This window comes from Eptatretus burgeri, unplaced genomic scaffold (assembly GCF_056783735.1).
Source record: "Eptatretus burgeri isolate ZD-2024b unplaced genomic scaffold, Ebu_testis_v1 Ebu_testis_scaffold_903, whole genome shotgun sequence".
Taxonomy (NCBI): domain Eukaryota; kingdom Metazoa; phylum Chordata; class Myxini; order Myxiniformes; family Myxinidae; genus Eptatretus; species Eptatretus burgeri.
Window position 1 is genome coordinate 6,496 of NW_028222852.1, and position 18,505 is coordinate 25,000.

General features: G+C 46.5%; 1 protein-coding gene across 1 annotated transcript; it reads left to right on the forward strand.

The window, feature by feature from the left end:
* The first annotated feature begins 16,297 nt into the window (after positions 1 to 16,297).
* LOC147007016 (uncharacterized) lies at positions 16,298 to 17,170 on the forward strand. Its single transcript, XM_085867637.1, has one exon. It carries the CDS (start codon positions 16,298 to 16,300, stop codon positions 17,168 to 17,170), a length of 873 nt encoding a protein of 290 aa, XP_085723763.1.
* The last annotated feature ends 1,335 nt before the right edge of the window (positions 17,171 to 18,505 follow it).

An 18,505-nucleotide genomic window follows, 5' to 3' on the forward strand; every position in this document is an offset into this window, starting at 1 on the left:
CTCATCCTTCTCATCCTCAAAATCCTCTCATCCTCAAATCCTCAACGGAATCTCCTCTCCCTGTCAAGGATGCAGTCCCTCAAGGAAGTGTTCTCAGCCCAATCCTATTCCTGACCTTAATTAATGATCTCTGACTCTCTGGACGATCCTCTTTATCTATTTGCTGATGACTCCACACTCTGCCATGACATCCCTCATCCTTCTTACAGGCAGGTTGCAGCCTCTTCCCTCTTTTCAGACCTTGACAAAAATCACAAGCCGGTCAAACCTTGGAAGATGTCTTTCAATCCTGACAAATCTCACACTCTCACTATCTCTCTCCGAAAGGACCATATGGCAACTCCACACCCCTATCTACTTTCTCAACAAATCTCTGAGCGAAGTCAGACATTCAAACTCCAGGGTCTCACTGTCAAGCATGACCTTTCTTGTGCAAACCACATTTCAAAGTTGGCCTGCAAAGCCTTTGGACGTCCTCCGTCAGTACAAAGTCCTTCCTTGGCACACCTGAACTCCTATTCACCTTACAATGGCCTTCATCCACAGCTTGATGACTGAACTGATCTCCACTCTGGGCTATCTAGCATCCTGTCCCTGCCTCACACACCTTGCTCGGCTTGTCGCCCTGGAAACCAAGGCTTTTTTAAGATTATTGGAATCTCCTGCAACGAGGCTGAGTCAATGGTTCCATCACTTCCCCAACGTGGACCAGTCAGTGGTCTCCCTGTCTTCAACCGCCTCCTGCCTGGCCTTGCAAACTCTGCACTTTCCGTGCTTTGTACATCCCCACCCCCAGGTTCTTGCAGGGAGACACACAAGGTACACCATCAACCACCTTCTGGTGAAACTAACTAAATCCAGGACAACTGCTCACTTCAACTCATTCGTTCCTCGTTTTTCCCACCTGTGGAACCAACTTCCACTTTCTCTTCATCTCGTTCTTCCCTGCAAGTTTTCAAGCCAACTGTTCAACACCATCTCAGATCGTCCCCAATCCAAAACCATGATCTTTTCTACCCTCGTTAACCCCTTTATAGCCCACCTCCTTCCAAATTCCAAGTTTTATCTGCTTGAGTTTTCTTCTGGATCCATCTTGTCCACCACATGCATCCTCTCCTGCACCCCATTCCTCCCCACACCCATTGTTTGCAATCCTGTGAAAGAAGTCCTTTATTTCAAGCTAATGGATCTCACGATCTGCCATGATCTTTCCTGGGAAAGCCACATTTCCAACCTGGCTTCCAAAGCCAGTCACCGACTGTGAATCCTCCGTCGTGCAAAGTCCTTCTTCAGCCCACCTGAGCTCCTGACCACATACAAAGCTTTCGTCCGCAGCCTGATGGAGTACTGCTCTCCCCTCTGGGCTGGTGCTCCTGCCTCCCACCCTTCTCGGCTTCACGCTGTGGAAACCAAGGCATTCAGGATCATTGGTATCTCCCGCGGTGAGGCTGAGTCTTTGGGCCTCTCACTCTCTCACCGCAGGCAGGTCGGTGGTCTTTCTGTCTTCCACCGTCTCCTCTCCAGTCTCGCCCCCCCTGCTCTGTCTGTGATTTGTCCCCACCACATTTCCGCAGGGTGCTCAAGGTCCACCAACAACCCCCTTCTGGTAAAACAACCAAAATCACGAATCACTGCTCATCTTCACTCTTTCAATCAATCCTCTTTTTTCCCTCCTTTGGAATAAACTCCCACTCTCTCTTCAATCCCATTCTTCCCTCCAGGCCTTCAAAACAGCTGTTCACCACCACCTCTTATCATCCACCCCCATCCAAATCCTCGATCTTTTCTACCCACGTTAATCTAACCCATCCCCACCTCCTTCAAATTCCCTGTTTTCCTTCCTGAAAGTCCATGTAATGTCCATCTTGTATTCCCCGTTTTCTCCACCCCATCCCTCTCCCTTCCACAGATTCCTCATGTCTCTGTTCCCCACTGTTTTGTCCTTCCAACTCGCGCCCCTCTTGTCTCATGCCCCCCTTGCTGTGCGTTGTGTGTTACCTCTCATACGAGCCTCGACAAGGTATGCAAAAAAATAAAAGCTTCCCTCTGTCTTGGCCATTGTTTCTCCCTCTCTCTGCAGTTCCTTTTGTTCTGTTGTGTTCTGATTCGTTCAGTGTACCAGTACTAGCTCTTCCATACCTCGACTTGGCATACAAAAACAAAAGTTAAAAAAAAAATCTGAACTGCTATGCCTGTTTGGGTTAGGGTTGGCATCGCGAATGTTTTGCCTTCATGCTAAAAAAGGCGATGTGTGTGTGTCTCTTCCATAACTCTAAAACCATAAAACCGAGCAACCTGAAACTTTGCATGCAGACAAAGGGAACTCCGCACATATGTCTTCGCTTCCTCTCCCCTCACACTGTCCTTCCTTCCCCCACCTCTCCTCGCTCCCCCTACCCCATCTGGCTTTTCCCCTCCACCTCTTCACTGTCCCACCTCTCTCCCCTTCGGTATTTCCTTCAGCGATGTGACGGATGGTATTGCTCGTAAATAAATAAAATAAAGACTCGCCTTGCATTCGTTTGAAAAGCCCCCCAGACAAGATGTGCGTGGAGAGTGCGGCGTGTAGACGTGATGGCAGCAGTTGAAAGACATCACATCCATCTGCTCTGCAGACACTTTAGGCTTCGTAATAAGGAAGCATGAGGACCGGTTTGATGAGAACGACACCATCGCCAAGACCCTACTGAATCGGATGCAATCCAATCATTTGGATTGATTGCGAAACGAGTCCTTATCCAACAAGAAAGATTCCCATCGTCATGGAAAAAAACGAAGTGAGAAAGAGACGACGGTGCATGAAGGTAGACTGGTGGATGCAGAAGGTCATCGATGGACAGCAGGTGATGGATGGTAAGGAGTCAAAACGCTCCTTTTATGGTCTCAAAGCTGTATTCTGTCCCTGAATGAGGGATATGACACCTCTCCACTCTAAAGACGATACCAGGCTGATAACCAAGAAGATGGAAAGCCGTTGGGCAGAACATTTTAATGATGTGGTCAATTGTCCATCATTTGTAGATACCTGGCTGATCTTCGAAATTCCTCAATTACCAATCAAGTAAAACCTTGCTCTGGCCCCCCCACGTCTGTCGAGACATTGCGTGCCGTCGGGCAAATGTCCAGTTGCAAGGCCTCTGAGGGTGACGCCACAACAGGTGAGGGATATAAGGATGAGGGCAATAGCTTCAGCAAACATCCAGTCCACCTCCTCAAGACCATCTGGAGACAGGGGACTGTCCCCCAAGATTTCAAGGACGCCATAATCGCTCATCTGCCGAAAAGGAAAGGCGATGGGTTCAGTTGTGACAACCACCGGGGCATATCCTTCCTTTGCACCGCGGGGATGATGCTGGCTCACGTCCTTCTCAACAGGCTCAACCACAACACACTCAGCAAGATACTTCCAAAAAGTCAAAGCGGTTTCTCCTCCGGAACGGAGAGCATGGTCCTGTGTGAAGGGCGATTTTCCCCTCGGTTGCACCCTCAAGGGCCAAGTGCGTTCTCGATCTGCCCAACCACCGAGGGTGGTTGTGTCTTATTTCTGTGGCACCACACCTGTTTACTACATTCTGTGGCGCCACACCAGCCCAAAACGCTACAATTGATGATGGAGTTACCACCAGAATTGGCAAGGCCAGCACAGCATTCAGCAAGCAGCAGCACACATGGTAGAGCGATCATTGAATCCGTCTCTCCGTCAAAATCACAGACGACCTGGCGGTCGTGCGAACCAAGTTGCTGTGTGGCTGCTGAAGCTGGACTCCCTATCTCCAACATCTAAAACGCCTCGACCAATTCCATCTTCGATGCCTGTGGACAACATGTCAACATTAAATGGCATGACCTGGTCTCTAATATAGATGACCTTGATTGTTGTCAGATCAAGGACAATGACTACCTCATCAGTGCAAAGCAGTTCTGTTGTACCGGACATGTGGCTCGAATGGACACCAGAATACCGAAGGACATCCTCTCTGGCCGTTTAAAGGTAGGGGTCCACAACAGAAGTGGCCAGCAGCGCAAGCGATGTGAGGACATCCTCAAGTCTAACTTCAAGTCACGCAATATCGGAATGGAAAAGTGGGAAACGAGAGCCAAAAAAAGGGAACCTCTGCCACTCTCCCTGCAACAACGGTCTTTGAAGAACATCGCCTTGAAGCAGCCGGAGTGAAGCGACACCAACGATGTTGTAGTCGTACCACCAGACACACCGTTCGTCTGTGCGACCTGCGGTCAACCTTGCGCATCCAGGGTGGGATTATTCAGTCATGGATGAAGCCGATGTCCACGATGAGATCCATCGACATCGATGACTCACTCCATCATGGTAGTTGTATGTGGTGTCTCCATCAACTGTGGAATTAATTAACATTCAGGCCGTAAACTTGTCCCATAAAGTACATGTTTGATGGTCTCCATGGACATATTGAGAGAGCAGTTCTCAAGGTAGACCACAACCACTGGACTTTCCAAAGGTGACAGTGAGGACGAAGATTCCCACTGAGACTGCACGTTGCTCGTTGCCCGTGTCGATCCGACCTTCCTGGTTTATTTGTTTATTTATTTCTCAGGTTTTAAGCTCGAGACACCGAGCTCGAGTGAGGGTCTTCCTTGGTGATACCGACGTCTTGCAGTGCATTGTGAAAACGAATGGAATGATTGATACGGATGGAATTATGATTTATTGGGGGTATTTGGACGATGCAAAAAGCAGCTGTGCACCATTACCACAAAGGTATCAACAGACAGAAGAATCAGATGTCTCGCTTGCAACGATCGCACTCCGTTGCCTGACGAGTCGAAGATAGGTTATGGAAACATCTCCCTCGCTGATACTCGGTACGGTTGGAGAGCCCGATTGAGGCTGATGTGAATGTGCGATGGACGATGGAGAGTAAGGAGCAACAGGTGTCCGAGCAGGTATCCACCTTGCATCAGAATGGGCTGTTGAGAAAAAGGTGCAGCTGCATATTGTTCTGGGAAATTATTCCAAACAAAACATTCCGTAATAAATGTTGTTTGAAATTTGTTTTCATGACCACCTTGAGACTCGTGAGACCACCTGGTGGTGTTTGTGGAAGTTGAGGAAAAGGTTTTTCATGGTTTTCCTGGTCTACGTTATCTTCTCCATCATTTCGATCTGCATTGGCGTTGCCTGCTTTGCTTTCTCACCACCTGAGTTTCCGGTGTGCGTGACGGCAAACCAGCGGTGTGTTCATGACATGCACCGAGAACATGCAAAGTGCAAATGCAATGTGTTACAGACAGGAAGAAGTAGAAGAAAAACTACTCACACCCTTTTTTGGGGGTTCTTGAGACAATGAAACGGCACGGTCCTCTGGAGAGCCTTACATTGAGGTTGGAGCCTTGTTCGTCGGCGTGGGATGGATGAGGAACTCGTAATTTTGCTCCAGTTGGAACTTTGTTTTTCCTCTGTGGACACCATGGTGTCCCACACCCCACCACTTAGTTTTAGGACCTCTGGCCTTCCCAAATTTAGTGATGGCCACCATGTAGGTAAACGAATGCCAACTTTGAGACGGGAAGCTCTCACGTCCTGGCCCCGTCATGTTATTGCAATCGAGGCAGATGGCTAACACAGGTGTTCTCTCGAGCGTAGACCTCTGCTTTTCTCGTCATCGATGATCATTTTTCTTGCCACGTGGCGTCCCACTTTTCGCAGACTCGTCCGGTGGGAAATATATCCATTAGCTGTTTATGGATTTGAGCAATGAGCAATTGCATCATAGGTAAACACAAAGGTTAAAGGTCTATCCAAGCTCGATCTAACCAAGCACCTTGCTTGGCTGTCGCGATGTTACATTTTGCTTCTTTGGATGCAGAGTTCGAGATGGTGCGATTTTTTGATACCCCAGTTGTTGCAACTGTGGTACACAGTTCATGGCGGCACTGCACACCGTCTCCTCAATCCCCTTTGTCCAACCCACAATGGCAGGTGCTGTTGAACCATAAAGATTGTACATCTTCTCAGCTGTCGTGATCTTTGCAATTGGTATTCTCTGCTCCAGGAGGAGGCTGATGTGGCCTTGTTTGAAATGATTGAACCACCATTCAGAATCAAAAATTGCAGTCGGCACCTTTAAATCGCTCGAAACAAGGGAGGAGAAGCTTCCATGATGATATCTGCAGAAGAGACTTAACATAGCCACGGATCACCGGATGGAAAGAGGTTTCAAACGATTATGACGCCAAGTCATGCCCCACCAGATGAACAGCTCGCCACTGGATTCGGTCAAGGAAGGAGAGATCACAAGCAGGTGCTCCAGCCCAGACATGAGAACAAGATTCCATCAGAGGCCGAGAGTAACCTCGTGTCGATACCCTTGGGGTGGATTGAGTATGTGAGTTTTTTTGCTGAATTAAGTATAACTTGTGTTGTCATTAAATCTGATTGGTTGTCCCTCATGGACCACTGAAATGTGGGGATCGGCGAAGAATTCAGAGATAACGGCAAACACTTGTCCAGAGATACCGAAAGCTTATGCTCAGTCTCGAGGGACAAAAGATCACCAGTGGACCGGCAATGTCTAAAGCCGAACTGAACATCAGGTAGAAAATCAATGTCTTCCAGGAAACCAACACCATAATCCCCCATAGCAACAACACCATAACCAACACCATCCATAGTTTTATCAACACCACACGACCTTGAGGTCTTGATGTCCAGTCCATCGTCCCGAAGAAGAATGAAGATACAAAGCCTGAAAAATCGCCACAACTTGCGAGGTATGAATTTGATAATTTGACGAGGAACTCGGGAGAACGCGTCGCTGATTTTGTGGCAAGATCAAAACATCTGCCTGTCACCCGCAAGTTCACGAGAGATGAGTGTCCTGCCAGGCTCAAGGAGGGATTTATTGCCAGTTTACAAAATCAGAAGATGGTTTCTGCGATGCTTCGCAACAAGTTTGAGGACATTGCATTCGTCAACGCGGTCGAAAACTCATCGGCTGTCGAACAGTCGCCTCAAAGATGTATGAGTCGTCAACGGTTAGAGTGTTAGACCATGGAGGTCAGCTCGGGAATCTACAGGGTATCCGGTTCTCCTCAGACGCTGAGAACCTTTGGTAAGAAACAACACTCAGGAATACCGTGGGCCACAGTCACAAGACTTCCATTTGGGTGACAAGGTGCCCACTCAGGCATGTTGGGGTGCGGAGGTCAACACTTCCGTCGTGTTTGTCCCAATAAGGACAATGTGTGTTTGAATTGACAGAAGGTCGGCCATCTGAGACACATGTCAACCACCGTCCACGTCCTGGACAACGATGACGACCCAGGTAAAGATGTTCAACCAATGTCGGGTCTTTCTTCAGTGGGAACTCCAAAAGCTCGACCAATAATAGTAAACGTGGAGGTTAACAATACTCCCATCACATTCCACGTCGACACTCGTGCTGCAGTCTCCATCATAAGCGAGCAGACCTCTCGTAAGCTCAGCAGTCTGAAGCTCATCAGTTCGGACCTCACACCGTCCACCTGCATAAGCGAGAAAATAAAGCTGATCAGGGTCGCTGATGTCTCAGTGAGCTATCAGCGAGAGCATGCCAATCTCGAGTTATATGCGGTTCGAGGAAGTGGACCATCCCTATTCAGTCGTGACTGGATGACTCACATGAAGTTGGACTCGTCAGCGATTCACCTTGTGTAAACCACGTCGTGGCAGTTGGAGCAGATCCTTCAAAAGCATCAAGGCCTGTTTTTAAATGAGCTTGGCAGACTCAAGAATGTACAGGCCAAGCTCTTCATGAAGGAGGGCATGGCTCCTCGTTTTTGTAAACCGAGGGCAGTCCTGTATGCTCTCCGCGACAGGGTGAGAGGTGAGTGAGACGGGCTAACCCTAACCCTAACTGGGCCACTCGAGTCGTCACGGTGCGAAAGCGGAATGGTGATGTTAGATTATGCCTGGACTTCAAGGCCACAGTCCAACCCAGCTCTTCGTATCAAGCGGTTCCCTCTTCCGTCGATCGATGAGATAGATGCACAATTGGCACGGAGTAGATTCTTTACGGCATGGATATTTTCCTCTGGAAATGGAGCCCGGTGGTGGTGGTGGTGGTGGTGACGTCTTTACGATCAACATCTGTCAAGGACTCTGAAACGTAGGCTCTGGAATCCTACAGTAAGGAGCGCGAGTACGGGGATGATAGAGAACAGTGGATCCAGGAAAAGAACCGTGATCAAACGGTTCGGACAGGATGAGACACTGAAACTGGACGTATGCGACGAGCAAGCTTCGCGGAGGTCTGTCAATGGATTTTGACAGCGTGGGGAAAAGTAAAACAATCTACGATCGTCAACAGCTTTCGCAAAGCTGAACTCTTGTATGTAGCAGACGACAGAGAAGCCACCAGCTCCAGCCAGCAAGACTCGGATTCATCCGACGGTGAAAAAGAGGCCGGGGTCAGCGATGCAGACAGAGCAGAAGAAGCTGCTGTGCTTCTGTTGTTCAACTCCGACACTGAAGACGAAGCTGTCAGTGGCTTCAGTGGAAATGATGACGGCGACGAATAAATGTGACTACCGGTATTTTTAGATTGTGTGTATTATTGTGTATCTTTGGTGTAGCTGTATTTTTATTTTTGTGTTGCTTTGTCACTGAATTTGTGATTGAATTTGTGCTTTGCGCGCGTCTGACAAGTTTCTGTGGCTGTCGAGTTTCTCACTTTTTGTGGATAATTTTCGGACGTTTTTGCGCTTGGTTTTTTTGTGCAACATTTGCGGCTTATAAACCGGTGCGGCATGTGTGTGTTTAAATTCCAGATTTTTTTAAACTTTAGGGGATGCGGCTTCTAACGATGCACTCAATGGTCCGAATTTTACGGAAATCTTTGTATTCTTCAACTTTTCTAGATCCCTAAACTTCATAAGAACCCGAAAGTGTAGGTTTGTAGTGGGTACCGGGCAGTATTCCAGCAAACAGTTATCGGTTGTCGTTAACTGAGGCTTTCAAGCTGCGAGGAAAGAGTTCAATATTATCATGTTTCAGAAATATTTCATGTGAGTTATCGGACTACATACGCCCGCACTCCGCGTACATATCTGCCGTGTAACCAAATGATCAAATTTCGACATTTACTTTTGTTTGAAGTGAATGTGTGAGACTTTATTCATGCAAGTCAGATATTAAAATAAACATCCATGTTTCGATGTGCATGAATTCTGAATTAAAATATTTTATATTTTCTATATTGCAGATCCAAGACTGAGAGGACAGCACAATATTGAAGAACAAATAAAGAAACACGACTCTCTTACCGTATCGATTATATGATATTGTTGTTGATTCGGTAGCGCTTAACAGCACCGCCGTCTCACGGGTTATATCGCTGGCTAGTTCGGCACAGGTCTCGGGTCACGCGCCTAAGATCACGATACCAAAGTACCCCTGTGCCTTGCCAGTTGGGGATATACCCCGGGCACAGAATGGAGTTGATCAGAGACAGAGCGAAGTCTGCCACAATCCGTAGCCAGTTTGGTTTTAAATACAAATCGAGCGATTGTTCTTCAGCGTGACATGGATAAATTCAGTGCGGCAAATTTCGTATGAATCAGCCAGATTTAATGGGGAAACATCAGGGAACACGACATAAGCAAAGCATTCGCAATAACGTTATAATTCATCTATAACCCGCTCTTATCTAGGGAGCTACGGATACGGGTTTCGCAGGGGGGGGGCTCGCAAAATAAGCCTTAGGCCTGGACAACATGCATACAAGACATGGAGTACTCGGTAGTGCCTCATGGACGAGAGGAAAGGTGTGGAAGGCACGAATGCGGCTCGTGACAAGCCAATGTCGCCGGATTAGAGCGCCCAGCCCGAGCATGTAGCGTGGCAAAATGGCGGCGACGTCCTCCTATTGGCCCAGCCCACGCACGCAGCCTCGGGGCGTCCAGCCCCTGTGAAGTCGACGGCACAAGAGAGCGTGGCAAAAAGGCGGCGACGTACTCCTATCGGCCCAGCAAACAAAGCCTCGGGGCGTCCAGCCCCTGTGAGGTCCACGGCACAACAGAGCGTGGCAAAATGGCGGCGACGTCCTCCTATCGGCCCAGCCCATGCACGCAGCCTCGGGGCGTCCAGCCCCTGTGAGGTCGACGACACAAGAGAGCGTGGCAAAATGGCGGCGACGTCCTCCTATCGGCCCAGCGCACGCACGCAGCCTCGGTGCGTCCAGCCTCTGTGAGGTCCACGGCACAAGAGAGAAAGATCCGGTGAAAGGAACTGTTTTCTAACGTTTTTTGGGGCGGGCTTTTTGGACCGCTTCCGGGGACACGTGATTGGTCCATGGTCCGGGCTTGCAGCAGCTCTCCGCCGATGGTTTGCTGGCACTTCTTGTTGACTGGCTCTGTCAGGGCGCTGGTTAAGAGGGGGGAAGGAAAAAGAAGGTGCCTCTCAGTAAACCACCACTGTATGAACACTGGACCGCCTACGACACCTTCCGACACACATTTAACGTCCGATTACCAAGCAACCTGGCTGAACATGCATTTAAGGGGGGATCTGTGCTAATCCTATATTTAATAACCCACGAAGGGCCCATTTCCACAACAATATGACAGATCTTATAGGATCGATCTGCATTCTAGTAAAGATCTTACAGGATAGATTGAACCGAAGCTCTGGCTACGTTATGTCGTTTTGTAATAACAACAATATGATGCTTTTTTCATGATGGTCTTGTTGTTGCTTTAAAAAAAAAAGTGGCCTTAAAAAACACCACTATAAGCTATCTTTTCACCTTAACACGGATTAACCCAAGGCAGTAAACCACCTTTGGGATGGAGGCAAATGAAGTCTCCACAACCTCCATCATGTGACCCTTCGTCCTCCTGTCAAGTTTGATTTTGCTGGATAAATAATAACCGAATGTATCCCGTTCAAAAAATCAGACAGATAGACACCAAGTTCCATATTTTAGTATGATTTACAATCATCTCTAAAAAAATTAAATTCGCTGGTTCCATTCAACGGAGTGTTATTAAAGAAAGTTCTGTTTTTATGTTTTATTAAAGTTGTCCCATAATTACCACACATTCAACTTGGGAGATAATGATATCAAGGATAACATTTGAGGTGCTATGTCACCAATTATAGTTTGGATTTCATTTGCAAACTCAAAAACACTTTTCCCTCATGCTTTCCACTTCCCTTTCCTTCTCAGGATTATCGTCGTAAAGATTATGAAAAATACAATCCTCCAAAGGGCAGGTCAAAGTGTGGCAGAAATCTCCTCGTCTCGATGATGAATCTTTCTCCAGAGGAGAGGATCACCATGCAGGTGAGTTGGGTCAATCGCACCCTCCAACAAATATTTTTTTTCACATCCCTAAACACTGAATGTGTGAATCCTGGAAAGTCCAAAATTGAGCAACTCTTGATATATATTTGTCTCACAGGACATACTAGATCATCCATTTATGAATTAATTATTCAGACGTTTCACTTTCGAGAGAGAGAGAAAACGTTTCCAATCATGAAGGTATTTATTACTTTCCATTCACACATTTTACAAATTTTCATATTAGCCTGGATTATTTCCATGAATGCTCTTTCTTTCTCTTTATTATTTTTATGCATTTGCATATTATTTTTTTGGAGCTGCATGCTCGATCGGCAATTATTTTCATATTTTTTCACGATTTTGTTATCCGTGTAACCATCCTACTATTAGTTTGCAATTGGTCACTGGCTTTGACACCATGACGACAAATTTTCTTATGACCCGAGGCATCAATAAATCTACGTGCAGAATATCGAACGAACAGTTTTAAATGGAGCTCCTCGCCACCATTAGAGCATTCAAATTGCTTCAGATGTGGCAATAAATGTGTGTTGTTGCTCCCAGCTTGCTGGCTCAATGACAAAAGAAACCATTTGCATTTTGCCTCCTCAATCCCTACCCCGTTTCGAATCCTGGCTTGCATGAGCAACTTGGTAGTTGGAAAAATCGAGCAAAAGCACCTGTCCCCAAAGTTTACATTAATCGATCAATTTAAATTATTGCATGGACTTGAAAAAGGTTAATTGTGTTCCACGTTCCATAATTAAAAGTAACCAACCAAGTCAATAATTATATTTTCGGTGTTGGTAGCTGTTTCCCAGAATTTAAAGAACATTCAATGGGGTTGAATGGACGTGAAAGAAGATAACAGTATTATTCAGGCTGGACATGAATAATTTGATATTTGGTTGCACAGGACACAGATCTGTCCAGATTCGTTCTTGATGGCACATTTGTTTTGTACGTGATTACAAGATACCATCATAAAGAAAATGTCATGTTTCATTTATTTCAGACTTGTGAGACTCATTTGTAATAAACATTGATTAACGGAAGCTCTCAAGCTCCTCATGTTTTTTGCTTTCCTGAGCTATGCAAGTGCTTTATCTTTTACAGGACCAGGAATCACCAGAACAGAACATTAATAGAGGTCGTGGCCATTTTAGGCGTTTTCTTACGTCGAGTGAGAAGCTTTTTACGCTGCATCGATACAGGTGTAGGGGATCAAGAGGTGAGTGCAGTGTGAGTTTCACATGATTGTCATACACGTTGAGGCTGATCGGTCCTTCAACCAGACATAGATGCTCAACAACGTGATCTCCGTATTTGTATAAACGAGGAAAATGTCAGTTGTTAATTGTACATATATTTTTAACATTTGTAATAAATCTTTCGTTTTTACTTTTTGTGTGTATAGTGCAGGGGCATATGTTTGCATGTTGGCAAATTATGTTAATTTGTGCCACCAAAGTTTTTCTGACTCAGAATGTCCCACTGAACAAGAAAATTTTTGGTGCCAATATTTTAGAGATATTTGACTCGGTTTTTTTCAGGTAGAAACATCAGAACATATAATTGCCCGATTCAGCAAAATTTTTGACATGATTATTTTTTATATCTTTGATGAACCATATCATGCAGCACCTCAAAATGACCGGTGTGTACCATGGTATACAATGAAAATGCCAGAGTTTATACATACCATAGTTTAATTAAATGGTACCGTAAGATCCAAGATGGCCACCTCTAAATCATGAAATTCAACTAATTGGCATATATGTGTATATTATATATATATATATATATATATATATATATATATATATATATATATATATATATATATATATATATATATATATATACTGAACAAAAATCCTGGTGTTGGCGCAGTGGTTAGGGCAGCAGCTTGGGATCCAAAAGGTCCTGAGTTCAAGTCCCGTTGGGCCACTGAATTAATACACCAGGGGGTTGACTCAGCCTGTCATCCTTCGGCGAAATGAGTACCAGTATACTGGGCCGGTGTATACCCCGGTTAAAATAGGTGTACCATATCCCTGTGTCGTAAGAGGCGACCAGGGTTGCGTCAGGAAGGGCATCCGGCGTAAAACATGTGCCAAATCACTATGCGGATCATACGGATGATCCGCTGTGGCGACCCCGAACGGGAGCAGCCGAAAGAAGAAGAAGAAGATACTAAACAAAAATATAAACGCACCAACCTAAATATCTAAGTCAAGATTGCCATTATGGGAAAATGGTCAAACCGATGATATGTTTGAGCAATGGTTCCTTTGTTTTGCTCAAGACAGATGTTCCCATTGAAATTGACCACTCTGAGTGTGTGGACTCACACGTTGAGTAATCCTTCCCATGAGCACCATGGGGCTTGACAGAGTGATGGTCAGTGAGCGTGACCAGGACACAAACACTCCCTATAGCTTGCCCTATAAAAGGCCTCCCCAAAATGTGGACTGGTGCCAAATGTCAACATGCCACAGATGTCACAAATCTTGAGGGAGCGCGCCATTGGCATGCTGAATGCTGGGACATCAGTACGGACCGTTGCAGCACACTTCAATGTCCACCACTCCACCATTAGCCGCCTGAGAACGCGCCTCAGAGAGACTGGAAGCACCGTGAACCGCCCACATGCCCGGCGACCACGTGTGACCACCGCCGGTCAGGATCGTCACATGAGGCTGCAACATCTCCGGGATCGACTCCGACCGGCCACGAGGACTGCCGATGAGACTGTCGGGCTGCATAACAGGCGCATTTCAGCCCAGACGGTGCGTAACCGCTTGAGGGAGGCCAACCTCCGAGCCCGCCGACCACACCGGGGACTCGACCTCACTGCAGTCCGGCGTCAGACCCAACTGAACTGGGCCAATGTTCACTTGCGCTGGACCCTCGCACGATGGAGGAGAGTGCTGTTCACCGATGAGTCGCGGTTCCAGCTGTATCGGGCTGATGGCAGACTCCGCGTCTGGCGTCGGGCTGGGGAGCGCTACACTGACGCCAATGTCCTTCGTCGGGTGTCACACGGTGGTGCCAGTGTTATGGTGTGGGCAGGCATATGCCATGGAGAGCGCACTCGGCTTCATTTCATTGAAGGCAACTTGAACGGGCAGCGGTACAGGGACGAGATACTCAGACCCATCGTCGTGCCGTTTGTGCGCCTTCACCATGTGACGTTTCAGCACGACAATGCTCGCCCCCATGTTCCCAGGATCTGCATGGACTTCCTCGGTGAGGAGGACATTGATGTCCTCGACTAGCCTCCATAATCTCCTGACATGTCGCCCATCGAGCACCTTTGGGACGTTCTTGATCGACGCGTACGACAACGTTACGCAGTCCCAGAGAACGTCCGCCAGCTCCGTGTGGCTCTCCAGGAGGAATGGGAAAACATCCCTCAGGCCACCATCGATAATCTGGTGATGTCCATGCGCCGGAGATGCACCGCTCTGCGCGACGCCAACGGTGGACACACCCGCTACTGACTGTGTGAACTCTGACAGTGACACCTCTGTTGTGTCGGCTGTTGTAGCGCAAAGACTGTCGCCAGAATTCTCAAGGAACTCTTTGAAATTTAATGCTCAATTGTCATGGATTCTATAACCAAATTGTTGTGAAGATTTAGTATTAATGAGTTCGAGGTAAAATAGTAACAATCGCTTGGTGCGTTTATATTTTTGCGCTTGGTGAGTTTATATTTTTGTTCAGTGTATATATATATATATATATATATATATATATATATATATATATATATATATATATATATATATATATATATATATATATATATATATATATATATATATATGCAAAATTAGTTAAGATAACAACACAGTCTATTTGTTGGAAAAAATTACAGTTGTTGATCATGAGGAATCCCATTTCAGAAGTTATTTGATTGGATATCTTTAAATACAACTTAGCAAATAATTAATGAATAAATAAATAATTATCTTACTATTTGCTGATTATAGACGAGGTCAATTTTCAGAAAATGTTAATGGTGGAGGCATTTCATGTATCGGGCTGGCAAACACCTTTTTTAGATGTATTTATATGTTCTAAATCAATCTAGAGCCCTATGACAAGCTGAATTACGCCCGATTCCTACCCTACTACGACGCACAGATGTCCCGACTGCTGCTCGACCACCCCGAAGTACATGCGCACTTCATGGAAGGTGGCTTCTCGGTTCAGATCGGCACCACGAACCCATTTGGACGGATTCCCATGGATCAGACGATCGAGGAGACTTTCAACAAAGACACACAGACACCTGGAGGAACGAAAGGATTCAGCCTGAATCCAGGAGCTGTGACCCGATACTATCTGACGTCATATTACCGCAGTATGTACCTTGGGCACCTGAGGGATATGGTAGGTCGAAGTCACTCCCAGCTGAACCATCCAGATCTGCAGTTACCTAGGATCCGGAGGGATGAGGCTGACATCCAATCATTGGTGGATCTCATGGAGAACAGCTGGCTGGATCCACTGAGTCCTGATCAAGCACAGTTTGTCAGCTTGTCGACCGCTACTGTTGCTCCTCCTGATGTTGCCAATGACCTCCTCGCGGCTCGCACGGTAGGAGAGGAGGCATACCAGGATTTCAAGAAGAAACGCCTGGAGACAAATCCACCAACTGCACAGTTCAATGACAAGATGACAAAAAGGAACTTGAAAACATTCACCCACATCCAGAAGAAACCAACCAGCAAAGCGCAGGCCAAAGAAATTGTTCTCAAGGCTGACAGGAACCTGTTTAGGCACATGATCCTCGTTGCTCAGAGTCGAGATCTGCACATGAGAGATGTCTTGGCGCACCCCTGGGGCCCTTGCCATGGTCAATTGCTACTGGCGATGGATCTCTGCGGAAGACGAACAAAGCAACCCTTGCCAGAGAGCTGGAAAAGAGTGTTTCTCCCGCTGAAGTTATTGCAGAGCCATTAGCAACTGTCATTGATGGCATGAGCCTGGTGCAGAAGATGAAAGGGAATGACAAGACGTTTTCACAGATGGCTGAAGCGATACTGTCAACGGCTCTTCATGATGGAGCCCAGAGTGAACGCATTAATGTTGTCTTCAATGTTTACCGAGAGACGTCCATCAAAGACGCTGAGAGATGCAACAGAGGTGCAAGCACAGCAATCCAGTTCAGGAGCATCGCACCGGGCCACAACATTCAGCAGTGGAGGAAACTGCTCTGCAGCTCTTCTAACAAGGCAATTCTAATCAAGTTCCTGGGAGAGGAGTGGAAAGAACCAAAAAGCAGGGAGAAACTGAAGGAAAAGTTGCTCTATGTAACATGCGAGGAGGTCTGCTACAAGCTCACCAAGGACCACTGGGAGGAAGTGGCAGAGCTGAAGTCCACGCAGGAGGAAGCAGACACCCGAATGCTTCTGCATGCAGCAGAGGCTGGGTACAAGGATGTGGTGATCACTGCCGAAGATACAGATGTCCTCGTGCTGTTTCTTGCCTTCAATATGGACATCCCATGCCCCGTGTATCAGAAGTGTGGTACGCAAACCCGCACACTGTTCCTAGACATTGACAAGCCTGCTAGATCGATGGGAGACAATGTCTGTGATGCCCTTGTTGGACAGCACGTGTTCTCCGGTTGTGATACAGTCAGTGCCTTTGCAGGCCGGGGAAAGATGTGCGCCTTGAAGCAAATAAAGTCGGATAAGACCTACCAAGAGGCCTTCAGTCAGCTCGGTCATTCGTGGGAAGTATCCACCGAGCTCTTTCAGAAGCTGCAAGAGGTCACCTGCCACATGTACGTGCCGTCTACCAACACCACGAAAGTCAATGAACTCCGACATCAACTCTTCTGTGCATGACGGGGAGAGATAGAGTCCAGTCAGCTTCCACCATGTGAAGACTGCCTCTTCATGCACGTCCTCCATGCAAACTACCAGGCTGCTATTTGGAGGCGCTGTCTGCAATGCCAACCCTATGTTCCAAGTCCCAAGGGTTGTGGATGGACCACTGATGATTATGGGAAGCTGGCCATAGAGTGGATGCAGGGTTCTCCAGCACCGGATGCAGTGTTGCAACTGCTTTCCTGCAAGTGTGGACGGTCGTGCAAACTCCCAGACTGCACGTGCCTTGCCAATAGCCTGAAGTGCACTGACATGTGCAAGTTGCGAACCTGCAGCAACCAGCCCACTGATGTCGAGGAAGAGGTTGTAGACCTCGAGGACTCTGATGCTGATTTTGATGGACTCGAGGACTCTGATGACAGTGATGAAGACTAGACTACTGATCCATGGTGTGAATGTTTTGGCACAATCACAAGGACATTCATGGCTACAAATATGCATGAGTAAAACATATTACATAAACATGCCACAGTAGCATGGTGAAATTTGGGTTATCCATAAAGTTCACATTTTGGACGCTTGTTGGAACTCGGGTAGGGGAAGGGCAATTCCTTTAATTGTGGTAAAAACTTGTAAAATGTTCATAAATGTTTTCCTCATACAACATGTGCATGTTGTAGGCTACTGCGGTTCAGTAGCACTACCCAGGGAACTTGTATGACAATATTATAAATTAAAATGTACTGAAAATCACGAATCAGCAACATTTTGATAGGCCCTATTGTTCGCCCCTTTCTGCCATAAAACAAATGATGCCTTCAGGAATGACAGAAAGGATTAATCGGATGGTATAAATAAAGCATTTCAGACATGTATTTGTGGTTTGCAGTTCATTCTAGCCCCATGTGGAAACAGCAATTGCATCATTAGTGAATGTTTCTGAGTTTGCCTTTTCGCTTTCATTATGCGGAGGGTGGGTACATTCCAGAGATGATAACTACCAATAAATAAGCTGCCAGTCTGCAATGGTTATCACATCAAAATATGATATATATATATATATATATATATATATATATATATATATATATATATATATATATATATATATATACACACACACACACCAATTCAAAAATCATGACAAGGATTGGATTCCTTAGATGGTACCGACAAGTGGAATTTCTGGCCTGGGCCCATGGACTATTGGAAACGGTGAAGTTCAAAGCTCTGAGCACGCCAGGAATTCAAACGGTTTACCTCAAATAAATGCTTCATGCATGTATTCTGTATGTATCATGCAGGTTAGCATATGCATAACCGCCTCCTCCTACCCTACCCCACTCGATGGTC

Bases quoted from the DNA above. Each gene is read 5' to 3' on its own strand.
- LOC147007016 (XM_085867637.1), top strand. From the start codon at position 16,298: ATGAGCCTGGTGCAGAAGATGAAAGGGAATGACAAGACGTTTTCACAG.